The sequence below is a fragment of the Megalobrama amblycephala genome, linkage group LG7, assembly GCF_018812025.1.
Source record: "Megalobrama amblycephala isolate DHTTF-2021 linkage group LG7, ASM1881202v1, whole genome shotgun sequence".
In the NCBI taxonomy this organism is placed as follows: domain Eukaryota; kingdom Metazoa; phylum Chordata; class Actinopteri; order Cypriniformes; family Xenocyprididae; genus Megalobrama; species Megalobrama amblycephala.
Genome location: NC_063050.1, coordinates 11,554,691 through 11,569,356, shown reverse-complemented (window position 1 = coordinate 11,569,356; position 14,666 = coordinate 11,554,691). Strand labels below are relative to the sequence as shown.

At 35.6% G+C, this 14,666-nt stretch overlaps 1 protein-coding gene and 1 long non-coding RNA gene across 2 annotated transcripts in view; one reads left to right on the top strand and one right to left on the bottom strand.

The window, feature by feature from the left end:
• LOC125271347 (complement C3-like) overlaps positions 1 to 14,666 on the top strand; it is a 55,715-nt gene that overhangs the window by 40,542 nt on the left and 507 nt on the right. The window contains exons 27-40 of the mRNA XM_048195408.1: positions 2,385 to 2,474; positions 2,584 to 2,740; positions 2,931 to 3,094; positions 3,172 to 3,330; positions 3,745 to 3,804; positions 4,611 to 4,701; positions 4,829 to 4,877; positions 11,538 to 11,628; positions 11,840 to 11,929; positions 12,563 to 12,668; positions 12,942 to 13,031; positions 13,357 to 13,437; positions 14,008 to 14,091; positions 14,252 to 14,387. Coding sequence (XP_048051365.1) covers positions 2,385 to 2,474; positions 2,584 to 2,740; positions 2,931 to 3,094; positions 3,172 to 3,330; positions 3,745 to 3,804; positions 4,611 to 4,701; positions 4,829 to 4,877; positions 11,538 to 11,628; positions 11,840 to 11,929; positions 12,563 to 12,668; positions 12,942 to 13,031; positions 13,357 to 13,437; positions 14,008 to 14,091; positions 14,252 to 14,387 — 1,448 coding nt within the window. The remainder of the gene's footprint in view (positions 1 to 2,384; positions 2,475 to 2,583; positions 2,741 to 2,930; positions 3,095 to 3,171; positions 3,331 to 3,744; positions 3,805 to 4,610; positions 4,702 to 4,828; positions 4,878 to 11,537; positions 11,629 to 11,839; positions 11,930 to 12,562; positions 12,669 to 12,941; positions 13,032 to 13,356; positions 13,438 to 14,007; positions 14,092 to 14,251; positions 14,388 to 14,666) is intronic.
• LOC125271396 lies at positions 9,496 to 10,871 on the bottom strand. The gene is made up of 3 exons (XR_007185589.1): positions 10,787 to 10,871; positions 10,532 to 10,584; positions 9,496 to 9,536 (listed from the first exon to the last, which is right to left on the bottom strand). It is a non-coding gene; the product is annotated as an uncharacterized LOC125271396 (long non-coding RNA).

The window sequence follows — 14,666 nt, the reverse complement described above, 5'->3', positions numbered from 1 at the left end:
ACCTCATTTGTGATGTAAGTTATACTATATAGGCTCCAAGAAAGCAGATACTGATATAAAGTTGGTTTGATGTTCACAAATTTAGGGACCGTCTCTAAAGTTACGACATTGGTATTCACATTTCTACCTTAAATAGCGTTTAGAGAAAGAGAATGACTTACAGTCACAAAACCAACTGTAAAGTGGCCAGAAGAAGGGAAAGGCTGTCTCCAAGCAGAGGATGGCCCACTGGATAGTGGACGCTATCGCCATGGCTTATCAGTCCCAAAACGTGCCTTGCCCGCTCGGGTTAAGAGCTTACAAAACGAAGGGGTAGGGGAAAGGGGAAAGGGGAAGGGGTAGAAAGGGGATTGGGCATTATAAACAAATTTTATGAATATCAGTTTTAAAGCAGTTGAGATAAATAAAAACTTTCACATGGCAGTTTGTATATTCTCAAATGTCAGGTTGGCACAACTGCAAATATGTCTGTTTTATATGAATTGTGAAGGTAATAACATTAAGCCCGATAATGCAACATCCAGAGGAAATCAATAGATCATTGTGGTGAAGCGAAAATGTTTGTAGATCTCTCTCACATACTGATAAAAACTGCTAATTGCAAGAATAGGTAGGTTGGTACACTTCCCATGTCAGGTGGTACAATAATATTATATATTTACAAATATTTGGTTGTACCACCTGACCAAAAAAATAAAAATGAAAATAAAAAATGAATTTAAACACTTTGAAATGTTAACAACTGAAACTTGTTTAAACACATTGTTCATGACTCATAAATATGCATTACTTTGGTTATGAAAGAGTTTTAAAAAAATAACTTTTTTGAAGCTTTATTTGCTCAATAAATATTATAATAAACATGTATTTTCGTTTTCGTTTCGTATTTGTACATCCACAGCTGAAAATTTTCTAAAATCAATAGACAATATGCCTGTAGTTTTATTTACTTTTAATAAATGCATTACTAGAAAAAAAATGCAGTGCTATATTTTGCTGTAAAGTTGAACTGTTTGGTTAAGGTTAAGAGTGTGCTTAGTCCAGAAAGTAATTAATGTAATTAATGAGAGAATTTTCATTTTTGGGTGAACTAACTCTTTAACTGTTTAACTCTTAAGTGAATGTAAACAGCTGAGAAAGAAAATGCATATGTAATACATTGTTAGACCTTGCCAGGCCAACACTGTTGCCAGTAATTTACTGTTGATTGTACAGTTATTTACTGTAATCTACAGTATGTTACTGTAAAAACACCATGCACTAAATTAAAATTTGTCTTACATCATTTCATTAGCAGAAACCAACTGCTTCAAATTTACAAACTAATATTTATTATATGCTAATAATGTGAGCATATTACTATGAACTTATTTCTTTAGAGTTCTCTAAAAAACATTTAAGATATTTTCACTTAAATAAGTTGATGTTTTGTTGAAAATGTTTGGTTTGATGTTACTATTGAGGAGTTCAGTGTTTGCTTTAATTGAGCTCGTTACCCATGATTCTTTATACATCCGTTTTTGTTTTTTTCTCTGGCTGCTTAAACTATTTTTGCAAGTCACATTTGTTTTGGCAGAAACAAATGTGGAGGAAAAAAATAATTGAGTGCTAATAGTTATGTGTTGGTGAAGACGTAACCATCACATTCACTGAATTCATGCCGTGTTTTAGGCATTGTTACATCACTAACAGACTAATATTTTTCATGATCACCACTGTGAAACTCCAGCAAGAGTTCCAACAACCATCAGCTAAAAATAGTTTATTTTTAAACGCCATGCACAAAAAAAAAAAAACAGCTGCAGCTTTATTTAGAAAAATCAGCACATCAATCTCAACAATGGTGGCAATAAAGCTGCATAATGTATTCATGCTGCAGTGCATGCTGGGAGTTTTGTACTATGCTGGCATCCAGCATGCATTGCAACATTAAACTTTTGGATGTCACCATTGCTGAGATTCATATTCGGATTGTTGATGTCTCTGCTGTCCAAGTTATGCAGGATATCAACGTATTGTATGCATTATAGGACTTATATATTGTTCTAAATAACTGATTATTGAAGCATTGCTGGTTCTTACGTTGCTGAATCACAGATATATTACAATCAATAAAGATAAAATTCCCATTAAATCAAAGAATAAACACAGAAAGTCCAAGATGATTACAGCACCATCACATTCCTGTAGGCTATTTTCTCGAAAATGACAAATATTACCCAGAATGCATTGTTTTCTACAGTATATTACTGTTATAATGGAAAATGGTTTGTTACTGTCAGAATTTGGCCGTTTTTCTACAGCAAGGTCTAACAGTGTAGTATATTGGATCTGTGCATTAGATCTTAAAGTGAAAGCAGTATTTTTGCTGTACTTTATTCCAGGGTGGCGTACGAGGCTCAGATGCCTCTCTGACGGCCTTTGTTGTGATTGCCATGCAAGAGGGCAGAGAGATCTGTGCTGGAGCAATTGGTGTAAGTACATCTCTTCCATTGTTTTGTTCATCAAAAACATTAAATTATACATTACTGATTTGTTTTTTATTTTTCTCTTGGGTTTAACCTCTCACACACACTTTTATAGAGTCTGCGTGAAAGTATCAAGAAGGCTGTTGTCTTCTTAGAAGGTCAACTTTCAAAACTGACCAATCCTTATGCTGTTGCAATAACGTCCTACGCCCTGGCCAATGCTGACAAACTCAATAAAGACATCTTGATGAAACATTCCACCCAAGGAGAAGGTCAGTGACAAGTCATCAAAAAGTGTTGTGCTTTAATTCTAATCCAAACTCAAGTGTAAATAATGGAAGATTTTTTAAAGTATTGTGGTGTAATGATAGCTGCCTGTTGGTGTCAATAATAGTAATGGAACGAATAGAGAGGCAACAGCAACACACTCCTGTTTCTATTCCTGATTTGTGTTTGAATCAGCCGGCAGGTCTTGGACTGTCGCTGGACAGCCTTATCACTCACTAGAGGCGACGGCCTATGCTGTGCTGGCACTTGTGAAGGCCAAAGACTTCGATAAAGCAGGAGAGGCAGTGCACTGGCTGGGCAGACAACAGTCTCATTATGGCGGTTATAGCACCACACAGGTACACTGACATCTCATCATTGTACTGTGGTAAACAGGTGTAGAACGTGTCTTTGAAAGCTTTTCTGTGCTTTCTAGGTGACCATCATGGTGTTCCAGGCCGTGGCAGAGTATCGCACACAAGTGAAGGACCAACAAAACTTCAATCTGGACGTGGAGCTGGCAGTGGCAGGAAGAAGCAAACCTTCCAGATGGACCATTAAAAGAGAAAATATGCATCTTGCACGATCAGACAAGGTGAGGAATAACTCATCTATCAAACTGTGTGCTGCTCATGTCACTTGGATGATTTTGTTGTATCATAATAAGTGAGGAATTTTGGGATTCTGTCAATAGTGTCGTTTGGTCAATAAATCAAGTGGTGCTCACTGCAGAGCCAAATGATGTCCAGCTCGACCTCTATCAACATAATGGGTGAAGCTTCACCTAGTCCAGCTCCACTTATGTGAACCTAATGAGTAGAGCTTAAAGTAATTAGGTTTAGGGACAGAGTAAAGTTAGAGTTAGGGTGTGGATGGACCTTCAAGCTCCACCCATTATGTTCAGAGAGAGGAAGCACTTCAGTGAACAGCCTCTAAAAATAAAGACTTCAGGAATCTCTGTCACATCATGGATTGTTAGATGATTATTCTGATGATATTCACTCAACAGGTGGAGATCAACAAGGACTTCAATGTGACGGCTAGAGGAACTGGAACAGCCACTCTCTCTGTGAGTGTTCATGAGCGTTTACACGGTCAACAGCGAGATTAAAATAAGGGTATAAACATCTGATCTGCTGATTATGTTGTAGCAAATTTGATGTTCCTTCAGTTCTGGTCTCAAAGAAAACTCTCAGAGTCGAATCTCCAGGTCCCAGGAGTTTAACTTTATTGACAAGCAACAAAGTGAGATGTCAGCTGCACATCTGAAGCTCTCTAGCCAGGGCACAGTTTTTATACATTTTTCCTTATCTGTGAAAACACAACAAAGTAGTATAATTCTCTGGTAATATTCACCCCTACAGTTCTTTCCCATGATCTCATTTACAGATGCTCTTTTCCCTTTCTCTTCCTGGAATCTTCCAAGTACTCCCCAAAACCAGTCACTTAATTAATTAAACTGCAGGTGTTGCTTACCACAAGAAATAATTATCTTTATAAGGGTGGTCGACTGCCAAGTACTCTACATCTTTTGACTTAATCTCTCATGGTGGAATTCTGTCAATTGATAGTCAAACCTCTCTCACAGGCAAAATGAAACATTTTATCAAAAACAATCAACACTCCCCAGAGGCAAGAAGCCTTCATGTGGCACCTTTAATAATGATCTTATTCATTTCACAGCCACCTGTTGTCTGGTGGAAAAGTACCAGCAAAATATGCTTAGTGGACAGACTTTCTTCTCAGATACATCTGACCCTTGTAATCACAGTCACGTAGGCCATAAGGCCTCAAAACACTTCTGGCTTTTATAGTAAGCAAACTAATTCTACAATTGTTTTCTATAGGATAGATAAAATACTTTGTCATTTTCAGGTTTTGACGCTGTACTACGCCAGACCTGTTGAGAAGAAGTCTGACTGTACATTATTTGATCTGACTGTTAAAATGGAAAAAGACTCTGAATGTAAGATTGACAAGAGTTCATGCACTTTCCATACATTCAGAGCTAAAATGAAATCTCTAAAATACCCAAATGTGTGTTGCTGTTGTTGTTTTTTATTATTATTTTAATTATCTTTTTGTCACTTTAGCAAAACAAGAAGGAGCCCTTGAAACTTACAAGCTCACTATGGATTTCTTGTACGTGAAACAATTTCCGGTAACACTGTTTTACAGTGTCATTGTTACATATGTTACATGAAGTTACTATATTAATAACTATAAATTATGCATAATTACATGCAACTAAAGGCAGATTTATACTTCTGCATCGAGTGTGTAGCCTACAACATAGCCTGATGTGTACCTCTTCAAAAATGTAACAACACGTCAATTCTACGCGGACAGCAAGCGTTGTGATTGGTCTGATAGAACCCCTCCCTCATGTTAAAAAACTGGCGCGGAGCACATATCTTCGATATGAATGAAAAAATGTTCTGTTTTAGGGGACACACGCAGTCATACTGCAACAAAAGTCGTTACCTATTTGCCACATCTCTGCCACTTCTATTTGTAAGCTTCTCTGACAACGTACATGACAAGCTGCTTCTTCTTCGGCTTTTGCCTTGATACTCAGCATGACCGCGGACACTGCCAACTAGTGGTCTGCATGCACGTCGACACGGACAATGACGCAGAAGTATAAATGAAAACAGACGCATAGCCTACGGCGTAGGTCCAATGCAGAAGTATAAATCAGCATTAACCCTAACCCAAACCAAACCAAAATAAACCCTACTTTTAACCCTATAGTAAGTTCATGTAGTTAATTAATATTACTCAGTACTTACATTTATACTTACAGTGTAACAAAGACACCTTAAAAGTGTAAAAAAGTAAAAGTGTAACAAAGTTTCCAAATATATTTATTTTTATGTCAAGAAACCATTTTTATTTGTAATTAATCAGCATGTGCTCATTTAGGCTGTTTTCACACTTGGTTTGTTTGATCCTGCACTACATTTTTCCACAATGCGGATGCAACTTGCTCTTCAAGGACAGATAATTCAGAGACGAGCAGCTCTACGTTATACTACAATATAATAATTCTGGGTAACACTTTAGAATACTGTATCGTACTTACTGCATAACTAATAAGGAATTACTGCAGAATTAATCGGTAGTTCTTCATTAACACTCAAGTAACTACTATTAACTACTAAGGAATATGTGTTAACTAATCAGTATGTCATAGCATTTTTTAATTGTGTTAAGTAACTATTAGTTAATCAGTAACTAATCAATTCAGTCATGCCTCCTGAAGAACTACGATTAAGTAACTACTAATTCAGCTTCAGGAGGAATAACTATTAAGTAACTATTAATGAACTGTGAAACTCAGTATCAGGTTATGGCCCTTTCTTCTTTACTACTAATGTTAGTTGATTTACTTAGATTTATGCCTACTGTACTGATATATATATATATATATATATATATATATATATATATGCTCTGAAAATATTGTTAAACATTCGTTCATTTGCGCCACTGTATGTTTCTGTCGGTGGGTGCTATAATGTTGCACGTCTTGCATCACATGCAGGTCAAAGTTTGAGCGCACACATGTAATATCTGTGAGTTTTGTAATATCTCGCGTTTTGCAAGAGAAAAGGGACTGGGATTCCAACTGTCAGCGGAGAGGTACATCGCTCTCGCATTATAACAATGCGCTGGCGACACTTAAACTAAACACTGTAGATACCACATTAATGAACTGTAGAATTAGAAGAAAGTTGTTTATTCATTTATGTTTTTTAAACGAATGGTGAATTCTTCTTGTTTTTCCTCGTGCTCGACCATTTCCGTGGATGGCGCTTGAGAGTGTTAATTTTTTTATTCAAGTGTTGTCTGCAACCAGAAAATCAGGATGGATCCGTGACCTGCCAATACCTCAGGTATGTTTATGGCCTTTTATATATTTTGTGTCTGTTTTTACTCAAGATATTTCACATTACTATTATAAAGTGATGCCAAATGAGTTCTGTATTTAAGGCAATGATCATTACCACATCATGCTCAAAGAATTACTTCAAACCCACTGATAATTAATAAAGAATTACCACATCATTCTCAAGGAATTACTAAGAACCTGGAACAGTATTCTAAAGTGAAAACAATGGGAACCCATTGATAATTAATGAAGAATTACCACATCATTCTCAAGGAACTACTAAGAACCTGGAACAGTATTCTAAAGTGAAAACAATGGGAACCCATTGATAATTAATGAAGAATTACCACATCATTCTCAAGGAATTACTAAGAACCTGGAACAGTATTCTAAAGTGAAAACAATGGGAACCCACTGATAATTAATGAAGAATTACCACATCATTCTCAAGGAACTACTAAGAACCTGGAACAGTATTCTAAAGTGAAAACAATGGGAACCCATTGATAATTGATAATTAATAAAGAATTACCACAACATTCTCAAGGAATTACTAAGAACCTGGGACAGTATTCTAAAGTGAAAACAATGGGAACCCATTGATAATTAATGAAGAATTACCACATCATTCTCAAGGAATTACTAAGAACCTGGAACAGTATTCTAAAGTGAAAACAATGGGAACCCATTGATAATTAATGAAGAATTACCACATCATTCTCAAGGAACTACTAAGAACCTGGAACAGTATTCTAAAGTGAAAACAATGGGAACCCATTGATAATTAATAAAGAATTACCACAACATTCTCAAGGAACTACTAAGAACCTGGAACAGTATTCTAAAGTGAAAACAATGGGAACCCATTGATAATTAATGAAGAATTACCACATCATTCTCAAGGAATTACTAAGAACCTGGAACAGTATTCTAAAGTGAAAACAATGGGAACCCATTGATAATTAATGAAGAATTACCACAACATTCTCAAGGAACTACTAAGAACCTGGAACAGTATTCTAAAGTGAAAACAATGGGAACCCATTGATAATTAATGAAGAATTACCACATCATTCTCAAGGAACTATAAGAACCTGGAACAGTATTCTAAAGTGAAAACAATGGGAACCCATTGATAATTAATGAAGAATTACCACATCATTCTCAAGGAATTACTAAGAACCTGGAACAGTATTCTAAAGTGAAAACAATGGGAACCCATTGATAATTAATAAATAATTACCACAACATTCTCAAGGAATTACTAAGAACCTGGAACAGTATTCTAAAGTGAAAATATCCTTGTGCATAAGTAATAAAGCCTAAAGTAGTACTAACATAAAAAATGTAATTTTACTTTAAAAGATGACACATTTTAAGAACATTTACATTTATTGCAGTGTTAATAACATTTTCAAAAAAAAATAATTTATATTTCCATACAACAAAACAATGAAAAAAGTGAACACTAAAACAAGAAAACAATACCAAAATTTTACATCAGATTACTAGGAACTTACCAAATATAACAACAGAAGACAGCAAATATGTGTATGCCTAAACTTCAGCTTTCAGCCAATGGTTCTCTAATACATCTAATTCATGTTATTTTTTTCTGGCAAAGGTCAATAAGCATGCCATTCTTCTTTTTTTCCTCAATGATGCTTTGAAGTGGCTCCCTTGTGCACATTTCTTTGCACTGTTTGGCAAACTCTGACAGTTTCTGGAACTTTTCATGCAATGTCTTGTAGGCGTCAGCATCACAATACTCCAGCTCTGCTATCGCTGCCGTATCCACAACCGTTTTTCGATCCACCCCACACTTGTGGTACGACACATTAATGTCCTAAGACACGAAACGATCGGTTTTTGTGAGAAACCGAACGGTATTTATATCATTTTTTAACTCTAATACACCACTATGTCCAACTCATAGACAGTAAAAGAAATGGACACAGCGACCCCATTGGAACTCAATTGAGACAAGTGAAGCCCATTTTTAGCGATTTTTAGCACTTCCGTTTCTGACGCGCAGACTCAAACTAAGCTTGATGACGTCCGCAACCTGTCTGACAGATGTAAATCTTCTAGTAGCTGTGCGTGCAAACTGCCATTGTTAATCTTGCAGAGACGGCGAGCTTGAGCGGGGAATTCTTTGGCGTGAGTAAGCAGGAGTAAGTATTCTGATTAATTATTTTGTATAGTATTTTAAAATGTAACGCCAGTACGCCATCTCTCTTGACATCTCCCCGATTGCCTGCGAGCTTCTCCTCCTGTCTGTACGGTAATTTCTCTACTGTGCGACAGAGAGTCGAGTGGTTATGACGCAATCGTTAGCCTATTTTTACAAAAACTGTATCTACGGGGCCATAATGTAACATAGAAGGTAATGGAGCCCTTTATACATTGTCGTGTATCTTTAGAAATAAATAATGGACAAATGGAGTCTTTAAACGCCTCAGATGTAAAGTTATTCACTGTCAAAGTGACGCCAAAATGAATGGGAGTCAATGGGGATGCTAACGCAAGTGAAGTTCTGCTACAAGATGGCGGCACCCGGCCGACTTCAACTTCCGGTCGACTTCCTTGGGCACTGGTCCAACTGCCTTCATCCTTCCATGACGGAAGTGATCTCTAGCACACGTTGAAGTCTACGCGCGCGACATCACTTCCGTCTAGAATGCAATTTGACCTTATTAACATGGAGGATGAAGGCAGTTGGACATAGTGGTGTATTAGAGTTAAAAAATTATATAAATACCGTTCGGTTTCTCACAAAAACCGATCGTTTCGTGTCTTAAGACATCAATGTGTCGTACCACAAGTGTGGGGTGGATCGAAAAACGGTTGAAAAAACACTTCGAAGCATCATCGAGGAAAAAAAGAAGAATGGCATGCTTATTGACCTTTGCCAGAAAAAAATAACATGAATTAGATGTATTAGAAAACCATTGGCTGAAAGCTGAAGTTTAGGCATACACATATTTGCTGTCTTCTGTTGTTATATTTGGTAAGTTCCTTGTAATCTGATGTAAAATTTTGGCATTGTTTTCTTGTTTTAGTGTTCACTTTTTTCATTGTTTTGTTGTATGGAAATAGATGTTTTTTTTTTTTTTTTTTAAATGTTATTAACACTGCAATAAATGTAAATGTTCTTAAAATGTGTCATCTTTTAAAGTAAAATTACATTTTTTATGTTAGTACTACTTTAGGCTTTATTACTTATGCACAAGGATATTTTCACTTTAGAATACTGTCCCAGGTTCTTAGTAATTCCTTGAGAATGTTGTGGTAATTCTTTATTAATTATCAATGGGTTCCCATTGTTTTCACTTTAGAATACTGTTCCAGGTTCTTAGTAATTCCTTGAGAATGTTGTGGTAATTCTTTATTAATTATCAGTGGGTTCCCATTGTTTTCACTTTAGAATACTGTTCCAGGTTCTTAGTAATTCCTTGAGAATGTTGTGGTAATTCTTTATTAATTATCAATGGGTTCCCATTGTTTTCACTTTAGAATACTGTTCCAGGTTCTTAGTAATTCCTTGAGAATGTTGTGGTAATTCTTTATTAATTATCAATGGGTTCCCATTGTTTTCACTTTAGAATACTGTTCCAGGTTCTTAGTAATTCCTTGAGAATGATGTGGTAATTCTTTATTAATTATCAATGGGTTCCCATTGTTTTCACTTTAGAATACTGTTCCAGGTTCTTAGTAATTCCTTGAGAATGATGTGGTAATTCTTTATTAATTATCAGTGGGTTTGAAGTAATTCTTTGAGCATGATGTGGTAATGATCATTGCCTTAAATACAGAACTCATTTGGCATCACTTTATAATAGTAATGTGAAATATCTTGAGTAAAAACAGACACAAAATATATAAAAGGCCATAAACATACCTGAGGTATTGGCAGGTCACGGATCCATCCTGATTTTCTGGTTGCAGACAACACTTGAATAAAAAAAATTAACACTCTCAAGCGCCATCCACGGAAATGGTCGAGCACGAGGAAAAACACGAAGAATTCACCATTCGTTTAAAAAACATAAATGAATAAATAACTTTCTTCTAATTCTACAGTTCATTAATGTGGTATCTACAGTGTTTAGTTTAAGTGTCGCCAGCGCATTGTTATAATGCGAGAGCGATGTACCTCTCCGCTGACAGTTGGAATCCCAGTCCCTTTTCTCTTGCAAAACGGGAGATATTACAAAACTCACAGATATTACATGTGTGCGCTCAAACTTTGACCTGCATGCGATGCAAGACGTGCAACATTATAGCACCCACCGACAGAAACATACAGTGGCGCAAATGAACGAATGTTTAACAATATTTTCAGAGCATATATATATATATATATATATATATATATATATATATATATATATATATATCAGTACAGTAGGCATAAATCTAAGTAAATCAACTAACATTAGTAGTAAAGAAGAAAGGGCCATAACCTGATACTGCGTTTCACAGTTCATTAATAGTTACTTAATAGTTATTCCTCCTGAAGCTGAATTAGTAGTTACTTAATCGTAGTTCTTCAGGAGGCATGACTGAATTGATTAGTTACTGATTAACTAATAGTTACTTAACACAATTAAAAAACGCTATGACATACTGATTAGTTAACACATATTCCTTGGTAGTTAATAGTAGTTACTTGAGTGTTAATGAAGAACTACCGATTAATTCTGCAGTAATTCCTTGTTAGTTATGCAGTAAGTACGATACAGTATTCTAAAGTGTGACCTAATTCTGACATCAAATGGACTCGGGTTCGCACCAAGAGCTCTAGTGTGAAAACAGCCTTAAACGCAGAATCAGTAGATGAAGCAAACCTGAAGACCTACAAAACCTGTTAATAAAATCTGCTCTTGATCTGTCTATTTTTACAGCTACAAAAGTGATAAAACTGATGCTACTATGACTATTCTGGACATTGGCATACCAACAGGATTTAGGGTGGAAGGCAAAGATCTTGAAGAGGTATCATGATGATAAACTGATGAAGTGTTGCCTCACATTTACAGTATGAATAAATTATTCCATTCTAGAAACAAAAACTCACAAGCCTTGTGGAGCGTCTCAGTTCTAGTAGCATAAATGTGAATAGAAGAGGAATCTAATAAACATCTACAGACAGGACATTTTGATCATATCATGTATTGATTTTAACTTCTTGTTTTCTTGTCCTCAGTTGTCCACAGGGAAGGAGAGATACATTCAGAAATTTGAGATGGACAAAGTGCTGTCAGAGCGAGGATCCCTCATCCTCTACTTAGAAAAGGTATTTCAACAGATTGAGTTGCCTGATCATTTCATCTCATTTTCTTTTGACCTGCTGGAAGAGTTTCGCTTTATATTTCTATAAGATATTGTTGAATTCTTGATTCTGATTGGCTGACAGATGTTCCAAAGTGCTCATTAATATCCAATAACTGCATGATCATGTGGTTCTTTTTCAATGTTTACACTCAAAAGATAAAAAATAAAAAAAATATTTGAATTGCATATAAAATTTTATTCAATTTGGGTTACATAATTTTATCATAAATTAATAAACTGAATGTGATTAATACTTGTCAGTTATACATAAATGAAACAGGTAAGATTTATGTAATGGCATACAGCAAAACGCCCATGAGAAATGAACACTGCTCATTTAATGCTCATTTAACACTGCTTCAATGGTACGTTAACTCTGTAGTGTGCACACACATGAACACTAGGCAGTGTTATTTTAACATTTTGCTGTACCGTTACATAAATCTTACCTGTTTCATTTGTGTATAACTGAGAAATATTAATCACATTCAGTTTATTAATTTATGTTAAAACTATATAACCCAAATATTGTACACAGCTTCATTGTACAATAAGATATGTAATCATAAATTTGCTTTGGTTTCTGTATTTTTAGGTTTTGCGTACAGAATCAGAAAGAATTGCCTTCAGAATGCACAAGATGCTTGATGTGGGTCTGCTTCAACCTGCTGCAGTCACAATATATGAATATTACTCACCCAGTAAGTTTTTGGTGCACGTGAATAAACACATACATACTTTCGTTTAATTAAACTGGAGCTCTCAAATTAACATAATTTCTCAGTTCCAAAGTCCATCCAATGATTTAGTCATCTGACAGAATAATTCTTTTTAATAATCTTCATTTGGGCACTTTTCTCAGCAAATATTGTAACCTATTACTGTATTTTCCAGAAAATAAGTCACACCGGGTCATATTTGCATTTTCATATCATAAAATTAATTAAACCCATGTATGTTTTTTTCTTTTTCAGATGCACGCTGTACAAAGTACTTCCACCCTGAACGGAAAGACGCCGCTATATACAGACTATGTAAGGGAGACCTGTGCCAGTGTGCAGAAGGTATTATCACAAACACACATAAGAACACTGCAGGAACAGTGTAAAGAGATCATATCCTGAAGCATTGTAGCATTTTATTTTAATCCCTGTCCACTTGTAATGTTAGTCAAAGTGTCAGATTTAGTACTAAATCTAGTACTTAAAACAGGCCTGAACAGGCAATGAACAGACTCTTGAGGTTGGACTGAAATCTTCTCCTTCACATCTAGATTTAACCCTTGGAAAAAAGTTAAACATTCAGTTATGATTTACAGTTGAATTTGAATGAGAGGGGAAACCTAACCCTAACCCTAACTGTTTGAACTGTCAACTTCTCTTAACACAGAAAACTGCAGTTTCCAGAAGAAAAACAGCGTCGAAGATGATGAGCGTTTGGTTAAAGCCTGTGAAGCTGGCATGGATTATGGTAAATGCATTCAATTCTCTGTGTTAATTCATGCTCATGAATGTCATACTTCAAGAAATTAAGATTCATTATTTACACACTTTCATGTTGTTCTAAACCTGAATGAGTTTATTTCTTCTGTTGAACACAAAAGAAGATATTTTGAAGAATGTTGGTAATCAAACAGGTGACGGCAGTCATTGATTTCCACAGTATTTTTTTTTTCCTACTATGGAAGTCATTGGCTACAGTCAACTGTTTGATTTCCAACATTCTTCAAAATATCTTCTTTTGTGTTCATCAAAACAAAGAAACTCATACAGGTTTGGAACAACATGAGAGTGTGTAAATAATGAATCTTAATTTTTTAAATTGGACTCGTGTACTGTATTCCAAGTCTCCTGTGTGAAGAACAGACACAAATCTATGTTGTTATTCACTGAATATACTACCTTCCTCTGAGCTGTTCACTCAAGAACCTCTGTAACTGAATAGTCAGTGAGCAGTGAACAGGGGGCGTATAAATGCAGTTTTAAAAAGTTTGACCTGAGCTCTACATGTAGATAACAATATAACATGTATATTTGACAGTTTATAAAGTCTCAGTGATGGGGATGGATCTGGCACAGGACTCTGACATCTATCACTTGAAGGTGGACCAGGTGCTGAAAGAAGGTACAGTTCAATATTCTCTCTATGTTTCTCCACTGATCATGAAATGCATTTGAAATGTGTCTGATTCCAGTTAAATGATGTTTGTCCTCTCAAATACATGTTCAACATGAGGCTACATTGCATAATGAAAGTGTTTCCTAAACACTGTTCTGTCCTGTAGGCACTGATGAGGATGTTGAGGGGAGAGTCAGACCATTTTTGGCTCGTCCCAGTTGCAGGGAAGATTTGGGATTGGTAGAAGGCAAGTCGTACCTCATTATGGGCAAATCCACTGACCTGCCAAAGCTAGGAGGAAGGTAAGTGTCCACTGTGTGTCTGTAAATAACAGCATTTGCCTGAGCATTTTGTATTTAAAGTATGTACAATGTATGTTGTTAACTGCTCAGTGATGTGATGCTCCAATTTTGTTCAAATTTATTCAAAGTTTTGTTCTGTTATTTAAAAGACGCATTATGAAATATAGTATATATAAAAATTGCTTGGATACACATAAATAATGAACAACATTTCTAAATTCAAATTTAATGATTTTTGTGAGGCTTTAAGTCAAAAATTGTCTTATGTGGTGTGACTGT